The 21,925-nt window shown below is 44.1% G+C and overlaps 1 protein-coding gene across 1 annotated transcript in view; it reads right to left on the reverse strand.

Moving 5' to 3' along the window:
- LOC126260497 (uncharacterized) overlaps nucleotides 1–21,925 on the reverse strand; it is a 54,037-nt gene that overhangs the window by 22,208 nt on the left and 9,904 nt on the right. Inside the window, exon 2 of the mRNA XM_049957826.1 lies at nucleotides 547–672. Within this exon, the coding sequence (XP_049813783.1) occupies nucleotides 547–672 (126 nt within the window). The remainder of the gene's footprint in view (nucleotides 1–546; nucleotides 673–21,925) is intronic.

Raw genomic sequence — 21,925 nt, forward strand, 5'->3', positions numbered from 1 at the left:
TACGAGGACCATGCAATTTCGGTGCAGATGCGGACAGCGTTTCCCTTATCCACACAGACCTGTTGCCGTCACTTTATGTGATACTTCAAGGAGGTTGCAAATTTAATCCAGCAAATTTATCACAGTATAGGGTCAAGATACATGCGCTCTTCCTCGTTCAAATGTAGATAATAAAATTTTGTTCCACCACGAGGAATTTAACCAGTTACCACCAAATGATGCGCTACCACTCTACCGCACATTAGATACCCAAATTGCGCAGACATCACTTTTAAATCTCCCTGCAGTATGTGTCTTTTTAGATGGAATTTTCAAATGCGGTCAATGTAGGAAGTCTGAGGCGCACTGTAGCATGATGAGCTACGTTTCTTCTCACGAGTACCTCGACAAAAGGAGGACGACTGGAAAGAAACCGGAGATAAAAGATGGCGGAGCATCTGGTTCGGAAGGAATGCGCTGGCCCAGTGGGGCGTGTTGACGGCGGGGCAGCGCGGCTGGAAAGTGGGGCGACCCCATACGTCAGGCGGAGGGCCCGCTGCAACTGACCTTGGTGAGCAGCAGGGTGCGGCAGACGCGCCGGAAGTGGCCGTCGAGCAGCCAGAAGAGGAACGGGCTCCAGAAGCTGTGGCTCAGCGCCAGCCACGTCGCCAGGAAGTCCAGGAACGGCGGCGCCTGCAACACGCGCACCCACGTGCCAAACACTCTGCGTAGCAGCCGATCGCGCTCGCTTCCTCTCACATGGTAGAGCTCGACCAGCCTAAGTCTGCCTATTTATTTCATGTACACTGCTAGCCATTGAAACTGCAACACCGGGAAGGGCAGTGGATAGTGAAATGTTACTATTTGTGTGTGTAAAGTACAGTAAGAACAGCCATGTGGTTAAATTTGTAGGTGGGTTGGTCGTATACACGGTACAAAACCTTGCCCGGTTCGGCATGGAGTGGAACCGAGCTCGGGTGACAGATACGTATATGTCATTCCACATTGGTTCAGCTGCCTGATGCCGAGCAGGGGCGTGACATTCTTCTCGGCAATCCATGGGTAGATGTTTCCAGAGGGTGAGAGATGTAGGCCGTGTGCTGACGAAGGGTGGAGTCGAATATTCTCTGGATCGAGGTAAACCGCGGCTGCACAGGGACAAAAAGCGGTTTGTCGTTATCTTGTGGGAAGATAACATCATGGAGAACCCAAAGATACTGGCACAGCCACCGGCCTTAACAAATCAGAGATATGTCGTTTGCTGTCAAATTACTAGCACGATCACTGAGCTCGTGTGATGGAGCCGAATGTAATGTAGCAATGTTCGCTCTTCTCAGAGCATCGAGACACGCATTCGCTGTAATGTTGTTCACAGGAACGGGCCTCGTCTGGAGGGCGACGTAGCGCCACTCCTGCGCACACTGTTTGTGACGGTACGTCACATAATTGGACATTTGGAGAAAGGGAAAAGAAGTTTTTGTTATGAGACGTGTGAAACATAAATTATCTAAAGACTAAGTACGTCTGCGCGATGTATAACAAATATTAAAGAACGTAAGTTATTATTATCAAAACACAAATATCGATGTAACTAACAAAACAGTTTTTTGGTATAATCTCAGTGTAACATAGGCCATGAAGATCAGAGACAATGCTTTGATTGAACCAGCACTACTGTTTTTGTTTCGTCTGGAGGTAGGCCGCCATTGTAGCGCTGAATAATATTTAATGTAAGTTTGGTTGTAATTTAGTAAGGTATACATATAATTGTTATTAGAAAGTGTGTAGTACAGACTTAGTTGTCACCTCGCATGATCGCAAGCATTAATTCTCATCAACCAAGTTTTTACAGAACTTCGTAGTGCAGGGAGCTCATCTCACCTAGCAGGATTTAGTCAGCCATTACGCTGACTGTATTATTTAATTAAAATTTCATGTCATAATATTAAATATAAATGCGAAAGACTTCTCAATTTTAATCTTAATTTCAAAGTTAAAAAGAGTAGTGATAGATTTATTTACCAAAATTCACAGCACTGAATGAGTTCAGTATGTTTCATTTTGGCCGCCTAACGGCGGATGAGATTCTCTCCAGTTTTGCCTTGCAAATAATGAACAAGAAATATTGAAAATATTTTTCATTCAATAGGTTCCGCAATATCTCAGTTAATCTTTATGTAATTTGGTACATAAACAACCAGTAGTCCCTGAGACCCATATTAATAATTACAGTTTGCGTAAGAATACGCATATTTTCTTTTCTAAATAGCAGCACTCACGCAAACTATTTATTAGAAGGCGGTGAGTCGCGCGTTGTGTTTAAAAAATATTATATCGACGAACTCGAGGCAGCCGATGTCCGTACGAGTGTTATCGCGGTATACGTTAATTAAAAGTCTCATGGTAGCCCACAATATTTAAAGCCACCCCAACTAAAAACATAAAAAAAGTATACTTATAAAAACAAAAATATATCATCATCCCGTGATAAAGTGCACCCACATATATATACAGGGTGAGTCACCTAACGTTACCGCTGGACATATTTCGTAAACCACATCAAATACTGACGAACCGATTCCACAGACCGAACGTGAGGAGAGGGGCTAGTGTGATTGTTTAATACAAACCATACAAAAATGCACGGAAGTATGTTTTTAACACAAACCTACGTTTTTTTTAAATGGAACCCAGTTAGTTTTATTAGCACATCTGAACATATAAACAAATACGTAATCAGTGCCGTTTGTTTCATTGTAAAATGTTGATTACATTCGGAGATATTGTAACCTAAAGTTAACGCTTGAAACCTCCGACGTTCAGTTGCGTGTTGTAACAAACACGGGCCACGGAGGACGCATAAATTGGCCAGCCCGTTCTCCTGATCTTACTTCTCTGGACTTCTTTCTGTGGGATACGTTAAAGGAGAATGTGTACCGTGATGTGCCTACAACCCCATAGGATATGAAACAACGTATTGTGGCAGCCTGCGGCGACATTACACCAGATGTACTGCGGCGTGTACGACATTCATTACGCCAGAGATTGCAATTGTGTGCAGCAAATGATGGCCACCGCATTGAACATCTATTGGCCTGACATGTCGGGACACACTCTATTCCACTCCGTAATTGAAAACGGAAACCTCGTGTGTACGTGTACCTCACCCCTCATGGTAATGTACATGTGCGTCAGTGAAAAAGACCAATAAAAAGGTGTTAGCATGTGGACGTAATGTGCTGTTCCAGTCTCTTCTGCACCTAAGGTCCATCACCGTTCCCTTTGGATCCCTACGTAATTCGGTGCTCTCCGATACACGCGATCGAACAGCGGAGGAGTGGTACTCAAGCGTCAACTTTAGGTTACAATATCTCCGGATGTAATTAACATTTTACAATCCAACAAACGGAACTGATTACGTATTTGTTTATATGTTCAGATGTGCTAACAAAGCTAACGTGGTTCCATTTTAAAAACGTAGGTTTGTGTTAAAAAACATACTTCCGTGCATTTTTGTATGGTTTGTATTAACCAATTAAACTAGCCCCTCTCCTCACGTTCGGTCTGTGGAATCGATTCGTCAGTATTTGATGTGGTTTACGAAATATATCCAGCGGTAATGTTAGGTGACTCACCCTGTATAGTTATGCCATGATATGTTGTTGGGCGTGTCACTGTTGGAGCGTCTCTCTGCAACCGCTTCTAGGCGATCCGTCGTCATACTGGACAGGCCTTAACGTTCCAGATGTCGTCACTGTGGCAGTGTGCATACTTTCCTTTCTGCTTATGAGCCCATTTTCTCACTTTAGATATGTGACCTGGCTGTGAGATCCTGTCCTTTCTAGCTCAGGTCCTGCTGGTGGTCAATTTGCTACACTGCTTCATGGCCCATATCTTGTATTCATTACTCTGTTCATTTCATTCAGCGGGTCCTGTGATTCTTCTACACTTTCGCTGAGGACAGCAATATCATCAGCGTATTTTATCATTGATATCCTTTCACCTGGAATCTTAATTCCAGTCTTGAACTATTCTTTTATTTCCGTTGTTACTTCTTCGATGTATAGCAGGGGCTAAAGACAACATTCCTGTGTTACATGCTTTTTAATCCGACAACATCGTTCTTGGTCTTTCAGTCTTACTGTTACCTTTGGGGTCTTGTGCATATTGTATATTACCCGTCTTTTCCTATAGCTGACCCCTATTTTTCTCAGAATTTCGAACATCTTGCACCATTTTACGTCGTCAAACGCTTTTTTTCAGATCGACGGATCCTATGATTTGTCTTGATATTTTTTTAGTCTTGCCTCCATTGGCTCTGAGCACTATGGGACTTAACTTCGCGCGGTTCGAGAATGTAGCGCTTAGAACCGCTCGGCCACTCCGGTCGGCTTTTTATCATTCTTCTGTATATTATTCATGTAAGAAAATTCGTTACATGAGCTGTTAAGCTGATTGTGCGATAATTATCGTATTTGTCGGCTCCTGCAATCTTCGGAACTGTGTGGATCATGGGTTTCCGAAACGGAGATGATATACACTCCTGGAAATTGAAATAAGAACACCGTGAATTCCTTGTCCCAGGAAGCGGAAACTTTATTGACACATTCCTGGGGTCAGATACATCACATGATCACACTGACAGAACCACAGGCACATAGACACAGGCAACAGAGCATGCACAATGTCGGCACTAGTACAGTGTATATCCACCTTTCGCAGCAATGCAGGCTGCTGTTCTCCCATGGAGACGATCGTAGAGATGCTGGATGTAGTCCTGTGGAACGGCTTGCCATGCCATTTCCACCTGGCGCCTCAGTTGGACCAGCGTTCGTGCTGGACGTGCAGACCGCGTGAGACGACGCTTCATCCAGTCCCAAACATGCTCAATGGGGGACAGATCCGGAGATCTTGCTGGCCAGGGTAGTTGACTTACACCTTCTAGAGCACGTTGGGTGGCACGGGATACATGCGGACGTGCATTGTCCTGTTGGAACAGCAAGTTCCCTTGCCGGTCTAGGAATGGTAGAACGATGGGTTCGATGACGGTTTGGATGTACCGTGCACTATTCAGTGTCCCCTCGACGATCACCAGTGGTGTACGGCCAGTGTAGGAGATCGCTCCCCACACCATGATGCCGGGTGTTGGCCCTGTGTGCCTCGGTCGTATGCAGTCCTGATTGTGGCGCTCACCTGCACGGCGCCAAACACGCATACGACCATCATTGGCACCAAGGCAGAAGCGACTCTCATCGCTGAAGACGACACGTCTCCATTCGTCCCTCCATTCACGCCTGTCGCGACACCACTGGAGGCGGGCTGCACGATGTTGGGGCGTGAGCGGAAGACGGCCTAACGGTGTGCGGGACCGTAGCCCAGCTTCATGGAGACGGTTGCGAATGGTCCTCGCCGATACCCCAGGAGCAACAGTGTCCCTAATTTGCTGGGAAGTGGCGGTGCGGTCCCCTACGGTACTGCGTAGGATCCTACGGTCTTGGCGTGCATCCGTGCGTCGCTGCGGTCCGGTCCCAGGTCGACGGGCACGTGCACCTTCCGCCGACCACTGGCGACAACATCGATGTACTGTGGAGACCTCACGCCCCACGTGTTGAGCAATTCGGCGGTACGTCCACCCGGCCTCCCGCATGCCCACTATACGCCCTCGCTCAAAGTCCGTCAACTGCACATACGGTTCACGTCCACGCTGTCGCGGCATGCTACCAGTGTTAAAGACTGCGATGGAGCTCCGTATGCCACGGCAAACTGGCTGACACTGACGGCGGCGGTGCACAAATGCTGCGCAGCTAGCGCCATTCGACGGCCAACACCGCGGTTCCTGGTGTGTCCGCTGTGCCGTGCGTGTGATCATTGCTTGTACAGCCCTCTCGCAGTGTCCGGAGCAAGTATGGTGGGTCTGACACACCGGTGTCAATGTGTTCTTTTTTCCATTTCCAGGAGTGTATTACCAGACGCATACATTGAACACACCAACGTGAATAGTCGTTGCTACTCCCCACCCTCTAAATTATTTTATAATTATGATAAATGTTATGTATCCCTTCTGCCTTATTTGATTTCAATTCTTGCAGGGCTCTTTTAAATTCCGATTCTAATACTGGATCGCCTATCTCTTCCATAACGACTCTTCTCTTATCACTTCATCAGACAAGTCTTACCCCTAACAGAGGCCTTCAGTGTCGTCTTTCCACACATCCGCTCTTTCCTCTACATTTACTCGTGGAATTCCATAATTACTCTCTTAATGTTACCGCCCTTGCTTTTAGGCTGACTTACTTTTTCGATTTCTTTACATTTTTCTTGGAGACAGTTCGCCTTAACTTTGACGCATTTCCTATTTATTTCATTCCTAAGTGATTTGTATTTCTGTATTCCTGAATTTCTCTCAACATTTCTGTACGTCCTTCTTTCATCGATCAACTGGAGTATTTCTTCTGTTACCCATAGTTTCTTCACAGTTACCTTCTTTCTACCAATGCTGTTCTTTCCAACTTATGTGACTGCCCTCTTTAGAAATGTCCATTCCTCTTCAAGTGTAAAGGCTAGTGAGGTATTCCTTATCGCAGTATCTACAGCATCTGAGAACAACGAGCGTACCTCTTCATTCCTTAGTATTTTCGTATCATACTTCGTCGCACATTGATTCTTCCTGACTAATCTCTTAAACTTCAGGCTACTCTTCATCACTACTAAATTGTGATCTGAGTGTATATCTCTTTCTGGGTACGCCTTATAAACCAGTATCTGATTTCAGAATTTTTGTCTGACTTTGATGTAAACTAATTGAAATCCTCCCGTATCTCTCGACATTTTCCAAGTATACCTCCTTCTATTGTGATTTCTAAACAGAGTATTCACTATTACTAGCTGAAATTTGTTGCAGAACACAATTAATCTTTCTCCTCTCTCACTGCTGGTATCAAGTCCATGTTCTCCCGTAACCCCTTCTTCCTCTCCTTCGGCTGCAACCGCATTCCAATCGTCCATGACTACCAGATTTTCATCTCCCTTTACGTACTGAACTAATCGTTCAATATCCTCGTATACTTTGACTTTTCGTCTTCTTTTTGCCACGTCGGCATGTATACCTGAACTATCGTTGTTGGCGTTTGTTTGCTGTCGATTCTGTTGAGAACAGCCCCTTTACTAAATTATTCACTGTGACTCTGCTGTCGGTATCCCATTTTCTGCTGTTGTTAATATTACCCTGTACTCAGCTGACCAGAATTCTTGTCTGCTTTCCAATTCACTTCACGGACTTTAACTATACCTAGACTCAGCCTTAGTATTCCACTTCTCAGATTTTAAAGCTTCCCTACCACGTCTACACTTTTAATATTCCACGCCCCAACTCCAAGAACGTTACCCTTTTGCTGATTTATCCATCTTTCTTCATGGTCGCCTCCCCCTTCGCAGTCCCCTCCTGGGGATCTGAAAGGAGAACTATTGCGGAATATTTTGCCAATGGAGAGATCATCAAGACTTTTTTTATTCCATTACAGGACACATGTACTACGGATACACATTATGTGTCTTTAATACAGTGGTTTCCGTTGCCTTGCCCATGCTAATGCCGTTGATCGTTACTGATAATTCAGTCTTTTGGGGGCAGTTTCCCACCTCAAGACAAGAGGGTGACCTGAAGCTCTGGCCTTTTTGACAATGCTGTTGGTCGAATTAGGGTGACTTCTTATGCCAGAAGTCTAAGGCCGCCACTACTGATGATATTTATTCAAAATTGAAGCAGTGGCGAGGTTCGAACCCGGGACCAAGGTTGTTTTAATTACGAATCAAAGACGCTACGCCCTTTTTTTACTAAACCATCGCCTTAACCATACCCTGCGGATTTTTTAAATTTATTTTTTTGCAGGAAAGAACGGACACAATCGGCTGCAGGCTGGGTGTAGACAAGGTGGGTGGGCATCAGTCGACTCGAAACCCAGGGCCTGACGACACCCCATGCGCCTGTCACTGCGCAGGTCCCTCACATGGACATTGCACTAGGTTGGTTTTTTATTTTTTATTATTTTTATTTTTTGTACTTTTTAATTTTTCTTTATTTTTGATTTTACTTTTTTATGAAAAGAAACCTGATAGACATAAATTCCAGAATTCCGAGGGTGAAAAGAAAACATTTTGTCTCTAGGAAGAACACAATGAGGGAAGGCTCCAGAACAAGGAAAAGGAAAAAAATAATAAACAAACAAAGCTATCCAATTCCTTGACGATTAACGACAAGGTTCAACATATTTTCAAACAAAGCACAATAACGTGGAAGCGTCTGCTACTTCCAGTGAGCGTTCATCACGTATTGGTGACAAACGTGGGAGTCGGGGTCGTTGGAACACCAGACTACGCAGTGGGTGTAGTGTCCGAGAACCATACAATCGAATTAGTCTTCGTCCGAATGAAAACGGGTAAGTCCGGATACAGAAGAAGTTCAACCAAGAAAGCACTTCAACTGATCGCATAAGGAAATCCAGTTGTCGGCGAATCCAGTGCTAGTGTTCTCAAGCCTGTGGGGTAATGTATCAGACTGATGAAATTTGTCGCAAAGACCAGTCGGACTAAGATCAAGGCGAATGTGGCGTTCGTCGGTCGGGATCAGACTGCGAACGACAATACACCACAAAGAGGCGGCTTCCATCGGGAGGACAGAAAGACTAAAGTGAAGTCAAACTGTTTTTCAGGATATCAATGGAGCGGCCAATTCCACTGGGGAGAGGGACGATTGAGCTCCCCAAAGAAGAAAGAGAAGGCAAAGATCTAGTGGTGAGCTGTATCACGGACAAAATGTCGGCTCTCAGAAAACTTATTGTTACATAAATTTCAGATATGTGCCTCAATTTTCTTGATCCGGCCAACATCGGCACGGGGAGTCAGACAGGCCGGTCGAAGACATTGTGAGATTTAATACAATGAGCAGCTAGCTAGAGTACATCTTAAAACCGTACGCCATATAAACAATATTGAAGCCTACCCTTTGATATTGAGAGGTCCCAACCCTCCAAGGCGACGGGGCCTCGCAACCACTTCATACTGAAGTAAAAAAAAATGTGACTTTTCCAAAGGAAAGGATTGGGCAATTGCATCAATTTGCGCGCCATCATCACGGGGAGCGGAAATATTTGTGCAAGTTAGTACACTTTGCTGAAAATGTAGGGACCGAAGATCCGCACTTAGTGTAGAAAACTAAGCGAATGGCGTTCGTGTTTACGAATTGTCCCTCGAATTCGATTCGTCACTTCCCACCTCTCACCCAGTGCAGCCATTTTCATCGGGCAGCGATCCACGGTAATTCCCACGATATGTGGCGAGCAGCACAGTTGCCCATGGTATGACAGCGTGTTGAAAACCCTGCAATGGTAACAAGGTACATTTCCTTTCATTAATGCGAGCCCCAGAGAGAGAACAATGTCAGTCCTATGTGTCCTTGAGCAAAGATATGTCGTTTATATGACGTAGCAATACAGTATCATTATCCGCGCACGCTCGTACCGAGAAGGTCTCTCCTAATATCTTGCAGTCGCATAATTGATCAGCAAGACGGCGAAGCAGAGGTTCTAAGGACAAGACAAAAAGCGACATGGAGAGGTAAGCCCCGTCAGACGATCATCTGGGGACTAAGTTGCCCATCAGCTACGACAGATGCTTGAATGCTAGTAGAAACATTGGATAAAACCTGACACGCAGTATTATTGAGACCATTCGCCTTGAGCACCTGCATCAAGAAACTGTGACTGACCTTGTCAGATGCCTTATTAGAATCAATAAAAGTCAAGGCTCCAGAGAAGGAAGTTGAAGCAGCCACCGAGACAACGTCCGCGATTCGACGACAGAAGTCACAATCGTGGGCCCAGGTACACAGATCTGGTGAACAGCAACAATTTTCTCTAGCAGTATCGACGAACCGCTATTAATTGTCCGGGCGACAGTTTTGTAATCGAAGTTAAGTAGTATGATCTGATGGAATTTATCACTGTCAACGTCGGATTGTCTTGAGAATTAGAACGACTGAAGGGGTCAGGAATGAAACCCACTCTCGGGTCACCTCACTCACCGGTGACGTAAGAGGCCAAAATTGTACATAAAATACCGGAATACCGTCGAGTCCTGGCGATTTTTGCGATGGTGAGCCAACAATAAGGCTATATATATCATAGTGACTAAAGTCACTTAGAAATTCATCATTTAATGCAAGAGTAACAACGCAATCCAGGAAAGGAGTAGATCCACCAGCGACAGTCATATCAGTAGCTGCAGCATCATAAAGATCGGTAAAGTAGTTTAGATCGCTCTCGAAGTGTCATGTTGGAACTTCAGTACGTGACCATCAGTGTGAGTAAAGGACATGATAAATGCGCTTTGTCGACGTGTCAGGAAGGAGCGGGATTTTGATCGCACCCTGAGTCCTTCCATTTTTTGTCTCTTTAACTAAAGAAGCTTCACCTTAACACGGCGGACATCCATAATCCGTAAGGGAGCACATGTGACATCGTCATAAAGTTGTCGCAAGGCGGAATAATAAAATTCCTGTGTCCGATCGAGATGCCTCACCCTCTCAGCGCTGTAACGCATTAATGCTTTTCGAAGCAAAGGTGAGGTGAACACCATTCCCTAAGAGACGGACAACGGTGCTGCAAACGCAGGCTATGGGCCCAAATCTTCTGAATGATAATGTCTACGGAAGGATCCTTTCAGAGGGATGTGTTCAACATCCAGGGGAGGCAACACGGCCTTACCGGCTGCAGCACAGGATTTAAGATTACAGCTACGGCACAGTGATCATTGAAACAAGTGGCTATCACGTCTGTCACTGACAGCTGTCTATATAAAAATTCAAGATAAAAGCGATCGAGTCTGCTACTGGAAGTAGTTGTAAAATACGTTTACCTGACGAGAGTGGGATGGTGACAGATCCATACATAGCGTATTTGCGGAGAAAGCATCAAACACAATCAAAATCTCCGCCTTCAGAGTTTTACGAAATAAATAAACTATATCCTCTTTATAAAATCGTGCAGTATGCGGAACGGCCAGATACAGTATGGGCATAAGAAACAATTAGAGTAATGTCACAAACATGCATCCTCAGCCGTTATCAAGAATGTCTAACTCGGTCAGTGGCATTCCCTCTCTGTGAAATAACGCAGTATCAGTAGATGGTTCAGGGGCCACTTTAAAGAAAGTAGAAAAGCCTCGATGAGAAATATGGTCAAATAACACTTCTTGCAAAAATATCACTTCTACTCTTGAATCGTAAATCCTCGTAAGTGGTTGCAGCGTCACAACTCTAGGCTCGGAACTGGTTCTGTTCACGTTGAAGAAAAGAACGGTATAGGCCTGCATCTATTTATTGCCAAAACTGTCCATTTGATTACTTGCAAGTGATCTTTAAAACCGCGTGTCACAGTCCATGCCAGAGTCAACGGATGAATCTGAATGTAGAGAGGTGGATCTCTCACTTCCACCCTCTTTCAGTTTTTTCCTCTTTCACGATGCCGCGCGTTCAGGTTGGAAACGCTGTTTGTTGCGGCTGTGCCGGAAGGCGACTGTCGCATGGGGCAATGAGGGGCGGGCCGGGAGGAAGGGGTGGTATCGGAGCGGCGGGAGGTATATGGTACAGAGGATACACCCCACTGTTCTACAGGTGGTCGGTGCAGCTCCCGGGAATCAACGGAAACTAAAGCTGCCGGCACGTCTTTTACCGTCACCACATGTTCCACTGGCACACTTGTGCCGATCTGGTCCTTATCAGTAACGGCCTGTGGCAAGCTTTCCCCATTCGGGGGCGCGAACGAAGGGTGGGAATACGTTACGGACTCAGGAGTGTCTGGCAAGTCCGTCGATATAGTATGGAGCTCCGGTACACGTCTATCCTCATGTGATTCCGAAGAGGCGATCTCAGTTTCGGGAGTCACATCGGAGGGGATGCTGGACGCTTTCGAATCTTAAACAGCAGCCGATATGTTATCATCCGGTCTGAACTCGGGGAGGGGTGAGGCCTCCTCCAATGGAACATTTTCAGTAGAGCGGAGAAGGGAAGAGGAATCGTGTGACTGTCACCATCTTGCGTCCATTTACGCTCGTTTCGAACTGAAGACGGTGGTGGCGCGAAAGCCACAGTGGCGAAGTACCTACTCGAGGCTAACGGTGGAAATGCTCTAGGACCATCACGCAATAGCTCGCGTTGCCTCTCAGAAATGACGTTAGGCACAATGGCTGTCACTTGTGGAAACAGGTCCGCTTAAGTTAGCCTTTTACGTTGTTCTTAAGTGGACTTTAAGACTATGACACAACACGGGCAATTTGTGTAGAGATGTCCGCTCTCATTACATTTAAAACAGGTTCCTTCTCGTCCTGTGTAAGTTATATATACATGGTATCCACACTACTTCAATTGAGAGAATATTCCGTTTGACCAACATGTCCACGGATCGATCTCCATTATGAATTTTTAAACGATGTTGAGCGGACCGGCATTCCCACAATATATTCCGTATATCCCTAACCGGGAGCACGACAGTCTTGAGGAAACTGTCGTCAATTTTGAGTCGAAGTGAAACACCCTAACATTCGTATATTCCACCTGCGCGATCGTCAGAATAACCATACTATTAGAGCCATCACGATGAATAAAAGGGACTTCTTGTCCGTGCCACAAAAGGAGCCTAGAAACTTGGCATAAAACACATACGATTCAGAATCGAAGAGCTGAGTGTTCCTGTTCTGAAGTGACCTTGATTCTATCTACAAGCCAATAATGAATTTCTAACGTGGCTGCACATGCCGTGTGGACTTGTCAAAACTAATACTGACGATACCTGTGGGTGGAATATTCCCGGGAGCCATCGACTACATCACGGCACAAGACAATGCCGCGTCAAAATTGAATCACGCACACAAGACGCAAAGGGTCAAACAACGATACGACGCACAGAATGATTCACACAACACTGAGGGCAAACAAGGAAGCTCTCGCAGTGTTACGGCAGATTCAGAACCTACTCGCCCAACGAACGAAGGGGGAGTATGCCTGAACCACAACTCATAGCCTTCCTACACCTTGCTAAAAACAGTGTTCTTTCTCTTTCCACCTTTGAGTCAAAAAATGGTCGCCGTTGGACGCCTCATGCCATAGGAGATCGTATCTGTGTTGCCTGTAGTGCGTCCTGTGTCAAGTCGCTACCCTACAAATGAAAATCCAATGGAGTGCATGGCTCTGAACTACGTCAAGCCTGGCGCATTCTTCTGCGAAATCCCTCGAGAGCGGTTCCTCTGTCCGCCTACGTGACTCTACTGCTCGCCTCAGCACTGTCGCATCATCCAATGTGATTCCGAAGACCTCTTTCACTTAAATAAAGCATGCAGTTTCCAATTACTGGTCCTGATTTTTATTACATTTCTCAGTTTCGGAGCAAATGGGTATTTATTTTCTGATTTTATATTGGTTATGGCGCAGTTTTAGGAAACGGTCACATAGCATTATGCATTTTACAGCCCACGTTCAGTGGACGTTTTTTCTTATTTCCACTCATACTATCTCGCATCAAAATTTGCAGTAGAAATATCGAAAATGATGAAGTGTTCGTAGCTGTTGAGGTATGCATTTTAAAGTCCACATTTACTTGGCATTTACTTCTTGGTGTGATCCATACTATAAGCTCCGAAAGCTTGTCAGCAGAGTTCTGGTAAACCCTGTAGATTGTCTTATTTGCCTCACTCTATACGTGACTGGACTTCACGCTAAAATAGTTAATTCTGTTAGAAAGTACCATTCGCCACATAATTTCCAGTGGTTTGCGGTTAGATTCGTCGCCCTTTCTTTCGGTGCGGTCTGTTCTAAGAGACATAGCGGATATATAAGAACTCTTTTTTCCTGTTATAATGGAAAAGATAAACATAATCTGATCAAGAAAAAAAGCTGGAAACACGCATTAGAACTACACCCACGTGCAAAAAGTAAGAATGAAAGTAACTTTCGCATGACGTTTCGCTGCCAAGCAACTTACCTCGATGAAACTTGGACCATAGTACAGAAGGTAACTGAAAGAAATACGCAATGAGACGAACAAATGAAATTTTTTTCTTGATGGGTCCCCGGGACAATACAAACAGAAAGACATGATTTTCATTAGGGTATGCGATCATTTCCAACAGAAATACACGCTCTCCATCACGCTCTCATGCTGGCCATAAGGCAGGCAAGATGTTATTACGGTAGGACTCAGGTTTGTTGAAAACTGCTGGATGATCATTGGAGCATCTGGACATGCCACAGTGCGTCTTCCCAAGACATCCCATATACGCTCGATGGGATTTAAGGCAGGGGAACTAACAGACAGTAAACCCGCCGAATAACCTCGTTCCATTGGATCCTCCACATGTGCTTTTCCATGCGATCACGTATTGTCATATATAAAATTGAAGTCAGGCTGAATATACCCCTGAAAAGACACATCTGTTGAAGGAGTACAGTATCACAACAATGTTGACCAATGAGTGTACCATGTTCAAAGATCCGGAGGTCAGTACACACATAAAACACTATGCCTCCCCACACTATAACACTCGGAACACCAAAACGATCACGTTCGTCAATGTTTCTGCGTGCATTACGTGTTCCCACTTCTAGCCACAAGGGGTTATGCCTGCCATTGTGGAGCGCGATCGTGTTGGTGGCACAGGTGCTACTTTGTGGGTGTCATAATGTTGCATGAGCGCAGTGACCTCCAAGTCTCTGAACACATGCATGAGCCTATTGACATCCAATTCTCTTTTCAAAGCAGGATTCGGCTCTCACTTCACTTTTGTGGATGACAAACTGCGACAGTATCGAACTCCGCAGGGGGAGGAGCTGTTGGACCGAGAAGATATTCGACGAATGGACTGACCTGTCGGTTCCCCTCGCAAACATCTCACCGATCACGTGTAGGCTGTGTTTGGAAGGCTTACTTCAGCACGTCTAGATGCCCCGAAGACCATCCAGCAGTTGTCAACAGAGCTGGTAGAGGAATGTAACGTCCTGCCACGAAAACCCCTTGTCAGCCTTGTGGGGAACACGCGAGCTTGGTGCAGAACATGCACTGCCGTCCGTGTGTGATCACACAACGTGTTAACGACCATGTCCCGCCGTTCTTAACGTCCAGTGGATACCTGTGAATTCAATAAAATTGTTGTCCTTAAATAACAGTGATATTTCTGTTCATTTCAATGCGTATTTCTTTCAGTTACCTTCTGTACTGTACTATTTTTTATTTAATCGTATGGCTAGGGCCCCCCGTCGGGCAGGCCGTTCACCGGATGCCGGTCTTTCAATTTGACGTCATTTCGGCGATCTGCAGTCGATGAGGATGATAGGATGATGATGAGGACAGCACAACACCCAGTCCCTGGGCGGGGAAAATTTCCCGACCCAGCCGGTAATCGAACCCGAGCCCAGAGGACTGACAATTTGTCACGCTGACCATTCAGCTACCGGGGGCGGACTGTACTGTACTGTGACAGTTCGTTCTATGTGTGGTCCCAGATTCATCGAGCTGTCTTACTTGGCAGTCCTTATGTTTTGCACAAGATTTTACTATTTGGTCCGAAATCCTGGGCAAAATAGTACCCCGGCCGCGGTGGTCTCGCGGTTCTAGGCGCTCAGTCCGGAACCGCGCGACTGCTACGGTCGCAGGTTCGAATCCTGCCTCGGGCATGGATGTGTGTGATGTCCTTAGGTTGGTTAGGTTTAAGTAGTTCTAAGTTCTAGGGGACTGATGACCACAGATGTTAAGTCCCATAGTGCTCAGAGCCATTTGAACCAAAATAATACCGGTATAGCGAGGAAGTCACCACACAGAAATAATAGAGAAGGTTTTATAGCTAGACAAAACTTTTGCATATGTAAAACAAACTATCAAGAATGTTGTGTCTCGTTCGTCTTAAGCGCCGAAAAATTATTATTGGATAAGAGAAAATGAGGCTAACTTTTAAAGAAACCGAAAGCACTATGAATGTGTTAAAAAAGACGTCCCTTTTATTACTTGTTTAAAACACTTGCAGTATTCTAAAAACAAGTCGAAAAATATTATATTCGCTAACTGATTGACTGAAACACCTGATATCTCTTGTTTCCTTTGCTCTGAATATTTCCAGTTTGTCCGGTTCAGTGTTCAGCTGCTGATATGCACGTGTACTTAATATGCATTCACGTAGTTATGGGCCACTTTGAATGCAAATGTCACCGTATATTACATGTGTTTATTCTAGTGAAATAACGGAACACGAGTTGTTTAGCCTGCCTTTAACAAGAGGTAAACAGCCAAAACATCTGCGGAGAGATAACAAAAAGTAGTGAATGATAAACACTGTCCCCAAGTGAGTATCATCCAAGTGTTGTATCCCTAACTCATTCTACCGTTTCTATTTGCAGTGGTAAATGGTTTCGGTAGATATACGGGTGTAATTAGCGATACCTGTCGGTCCACAAACTGCACGATGCGGCAGTGATTAAAACATTTCACATACTTTGAGGAAAGATGAATTATATATTCCGCATACGGACGTACTCGGTTGTGTTTTCAGTCCTTAAACATTTTCATATGAATTTCAGGATGGCTAGTTTATAATGTTAAGGTGTACTCATCTCCACCTTTGTCTAAAACAGTTATTTGGTTTTATTCTGTTTTCTGTTTCCTCGAGACCGAGCTAGTCAAAGCAATTGAGGATGAAACTAGTCACTACATATTTCACAGACGTCCGGCAAGAGAATTAGATATGTTCCATGGAACATTTGTTTGCTTTCTTGCTTTTTCCAGTACATTCCAATGAGGATCTCTCCATAGTTCGTACTCATCAATTTTCAGTGTTTCAATGTCTTTCGTATAGTGAATTCCATTTATCACCGCTGTAATACAAAACAGATTTTAGGATCTCTTTCCAGAGTCATTGGAAAAGTAGTTAAGTAAGCTTTGTTTACGTTACTAGATGTACTACAAGCAATTTTTATTTTCATATGCATTTGTTTTGCAGTTCATCAGTTCTGGTCTTCAACAGCACCAAAAAGAAAAACTCATCAACCGGTCCTATGATTTCAATATTGATTTGTATTACTTCCTTTTGAATGTATCGATTAGTAATTATTTCAGATCTATTTAATAAGACTAAAATAATGGTAAAACCACGTTATTTAAAGTGTCCGATTGCTATACTAATCAGTCACCATACAGGGCGAATCATCCAAAACTTGCATTGCAAATATATCGAAAATCGAAAGTGCTAAGGATGCACTGTTTTCACAGAATGGATTGGTAGCCAGGGGCTCGTATTTTCCAATAAACAGATTGTAATAAAACTTACAAAATGTACTTTTTGTTCAAACATACACTTTTTGAAATGGAACAGTGGCTATTGACATTAATAGACAAAAACTAGGGTAAATTAGATTGTCAGTGGCGTTCGTTGTAGGAGTTTAGTGCGACTCGTTTACGAGATATCGTATTGTGCAAAGTTTTCACGCCGACAGTTGTCTGTGCCATATAATCGGCGCAGTTGCTAGCTACGATGTTGTTAGGTTTGCTTACAGTGTCCAAGTGGGTTCCTTGATTGCACTGCAGCTTGCTAGTCAGTTAGTTTGTGACAGTCCAACGAGTAGGTCGTCAGTGGACGATAGGATTATTCAGGGCGTAAAAAGCCGAAGTGCTCATTGCGTGTGTAGAGTGTAGGAAAAATGTAAGTCGTTCTTGTATAGTGTATGCTGCAAGATATCGTAATAGACGTCAGTTATTTGTCAACCTCTTCAACCAGTTATATGAAAATGGTACTGTAACATCAAGACAAGGTAACAGAAGGAAACGAGTCATGACACTAGAGAGGAAATTAACGTACTTGCAGCTGTTGCAGTTGATCCGCACGTTAGCTCCCACGCAATCGCACGAGGAAGTGGCACGAGTAAGGGACGTGTTCTACGCTTTCTCCATCGACATAGGATCCATCCTTATCACATATCTCTCCATCAATAGCTGCACGGAAACTATTCCGAAAATCGCGTTAACTTCTGTACATGAACATTGAGAGAGGATACTACAGGTGTATCATGTACCTTGTTCAGTGATGAAGCCACATTTTCCAGTCATAGCCAGGTAAACCACCGAAAATGCACTACTGGTCTATTGACCATCCCCGCTGGCTTCGTCAGGTAGAACGTCAGCGTCTAGCGTCTAGGAGTGTAAACGTGCGGCGTGGAGTAGCGAACAATCAACTCCTAGTTGGGACAATGAACGGGCACAAGTACCACAACCTCCTAACAGACCATGTTCCACGGATGCTAGAAGATGTTCTCCTGCAGACTAGGAGGAACCTGATGGCTGTCCAGCCCATAGTGCACGAAGTACTACAGCATGTCTTCAAGAATCGTTTCCAAGACTTTGGGTTGAACGTAGATGAGCTATGCCTTGGTCGGCCCGTTCCCAGATTTCACGCCTATAGACTTTTTTTCTGTGGGGAAAGGTGAAAGACGCTGGTTACAAGTGCTTATCAACAACACCCGACGAAATGCAAGGACCTATTACTGCAGCCTACTCGGACATCTTCGCTGAAATGCTAGGCGTATGTAGCAATCGCTCCATACCAAACCGGAAGCGTATAGTGCCTCTGCTGGCGGTAATTTTCAATACAACCTGTGATGCTCAGTTGTCTCATTACTGGTCAGAATCCACGTAACTAGAGTATGCACTTTTTCTGCTGTCTTTGGGAAATCGAAGTAGAATCCTGCAAAAAATGCCACCGACATTCTAATTGACCCTGCTTTCAGTTTGTGTATGTCAATAGGCATTGCTCCATTTTAAAAAAGAATATGTTTGCACAAAAAATACACCTTCTAAATATTGTTACAATCTATTTATTGGCTAAAAATATTAACCCCTGACTACCAATCCATTCTTTGAAAACCACATACTTTCCATTTCCGCAATATTTGCGGTACACATTTTCCGAGATTCACCTTGTGTATTTTTATGCCGTGTGTTTCAAAGTCAATATCGGCGTTTAAGGCTTTGTATCATTTATTAAATTCAACTAACAATTGCAAATAATACATCAAATGAAAGTGCAGCGGGAAAGGTTAGTTGGTGTACTTGTGCACATGCACTGTTTTCTGTGTCTTCTGTTACAAAGCACTAGTAGCAGAGATGGCGACTAGTGAACGGAAAGTTATTTTTATCTTACAGTTTGCAAAGACTGATTGTGTTGGTACAGTGCAAATTGCGTCCCGTATTAAGTTCCATTGTAATCCTCCAAGTGATAATAACATCCGTACATGGTATTAACTCTTTGAAGACACGGGCTGTCATTCCCACGGCAAGAGTACGGGACGACCAAGAGTGACTGAAGAACATGTTGGATGAATGGGAGAGTCTTTCACGCGTAGCCCAAAAAATCAGTTCTGAAGGCTAGTCGTTAGTTAGGCATTCCAGTGATGTCTGCGTGGAGACTCTTAAGGAGACGCTTACAACTAAGTCCTTGTCGTTCGCAGTTGTTACAACCTAAAAACCTACAGAGTAAGGGTATACATGCCAACTGTGCAAACGTTGCATGACGATGAAGATTTTCTGGACAGTATCGTCTTCAGTGATGTATCGCCATTTCACCTAAGTGGAAATGTGAACACACATTATGCGGATCTTGGGGTCATCAGATCCTCACGAGATGGTACAGTTGCAACGTGACTCTCCTAAATTGAATGTCTGTTGTGACGTACCACGGCGGAAAGTTTATCGCTCCGGAACTATGGCTCTTTCCACAACTGGAAGAAGTTGAACCACAGAAACTTATATGGCGTCAAGAAAGTGCGCCGTCTCACTGGCATAATAAATCAGCACGCAGTTGGTTAAACGACGTTGTACCCGACCGCTGGATTGGCCGTAAGAGGCTGGACGACGTAAGTCGTTTCGCATTGTTTCTAAGTTCAACCGATCTGATATCATACAGGTTTTACGTTTGGGCGGGTTCTTAAAGGATTATACGTACTTCCGCTACCAGTGCATCTACCGAACTTAATAAACAGAATTTGAAGTACTTGTTTTAACAATTACTTCAGACACACTGATCTAATTTTGAGGAGAATACTTCCTGTCAATTTTTGACTTTTTGATTTAACACCAGTTGCACTGTCTGCGTATGAAATCTTCTGGCATTTTCTCAACCAGCTTCTCACGAGATGGGCTGAACTCCATTCCGGACGTTTCCAGCACATAAATAAGCGAGGTTAGTATCACGAATCGAACTAAGGACCACCGCATTACTATCCAGTAACGCAAGCCAAGAATCCACGAGGCTGGTTATCAGTCATCGTGATCTCCATTTATGTTTCACGTCAGTAAGCGGCAACCGCTAAAAAGACCTTCTGAAATTAATAAGCATTTTTTTAATTGCGGTCTTTCAAAAAATGTGAAACTTAAAAAAATATCTTTATATCAATAAGGAAGCGGAGAGAATCAATTTTAAATCTTTGTGCTCTGTGAGTCATATGGTCTTCAGAATATGTGTTATTCTAACGTATAGAGTCTGTTCCATAAAGTTTAAAATCTTAAAGTTACGGCTACTAACTTTTTTGTCACTTGAGCAACGAAAATAATTCTGTGTGAAGTTAGTGATTTTCGTAGGATGTGCCGTTTAAAAAGAGAGAAGAAGTTTGAGCAGGATTACCAGACACGTCTAGACAACGGCAGACAGGTACATCCTGAAGACAATGTTACCACATTTACGAAGATGTCGTACACCTGTATCGTGCAGAGAGGCGCGACTCAAATAACGCAAACACATTTTTACGAGCCGCGGAACGAGGAGGAGAATGAGAGAAGATGAATGCTCAAGAGTGCAAACAAGACATCAGAATGAGCCAGAATGATGAATTTACCCTCCTACCTGCTTCATTCACTATGACATTATGAATTCTGGTTATAAAGTGGTACTGATTTTTATTTTAGGTTATCGTCCGAAGTCAGCCCATTTGTGTGTGTGTGTGTGTGTGTGTGTGTGTGTGCGTGACCATTGACACTTTAAGAATGGTATATAGGGCATCATCACCAGTGAAATCACTGCATTTCTTCGATTCGAATATCTAGAAAAGGAGAAATTCGTTCAAACTAGAAAACAGTGGATAGCGAAAAAAAAGGTTTTTTTATCATTCTCATGGGCATTTACTGGTAATCATATAATGCTTTGAAACGGTAAAAACAATAACAGTAATTTCGTGAAGTCCACAACTGTTTTTTTCTACCTAACACGCATTAAGTTGATGGCCGTGTTCGTAACATTTTCCAAGAAGTTCTTCTAGGCTAAAAACAGAGAAATGTTGCTATTGTTAGCTCGTTTTTGATCGTGAACGATTCTATCCAGTTATGAGTTACTGAAAAAAGAAAAACAGAAACCAGTCAGTTGCGCTCTTTCTCGTTTTCGTCTAACGGATGCTCTCTCATGAAATCGACCTTCTATTACTGTTAACTTTAGCTAATAAATTTAGTTACAGCTTCTGGGCTGAGCGGCCGTGGCTGACATACAAAACTGTTCCCTGGCGTTTAGTCCCCAACTGCGAGAAACATCTTTAAAGTTAAAAAGACGTCTGCATCTCCCAAGATGTCTCCCGCAGTCGGAGAGTAGTTATCCGTCACCACGACTGGAGCGGCTTATACATCAAAGGAACAAAAGCGACGCGCCGCCTAGCCGCGGCCGCACTAGTAGACACGGACAGTAGAAGAAGGGCTCTAGAAGAGCAGCAGTGATATTAACGATAACGCTGACTTTTGAACTCATGCGATTAGTTTGCATAGAAATTGTATCTATCAAAGGACATTGATTATTTGCATGTAGCCAATTGCTTGCGACCCATCATGTAGAAACAAAAGTTTTGTCAATTCAATTACTGTAATAAACTCCATTAATATGA

Source organism: Schistocerca nitens, chromosome 5, assembly GCF_023898315.1.
Source record: "Schistocerca nitens isolate TAMUIC-IGC-003100 chromosome 5, iqSchNite1.1, whole genome shotgun sequence".
NCBI classification, from domain to species: Eukaryota; Metazoa; Arthropoda; class Insecta; order Orthoptera; family Acrididae; genus Schistocerca; species Schistocerca nitens.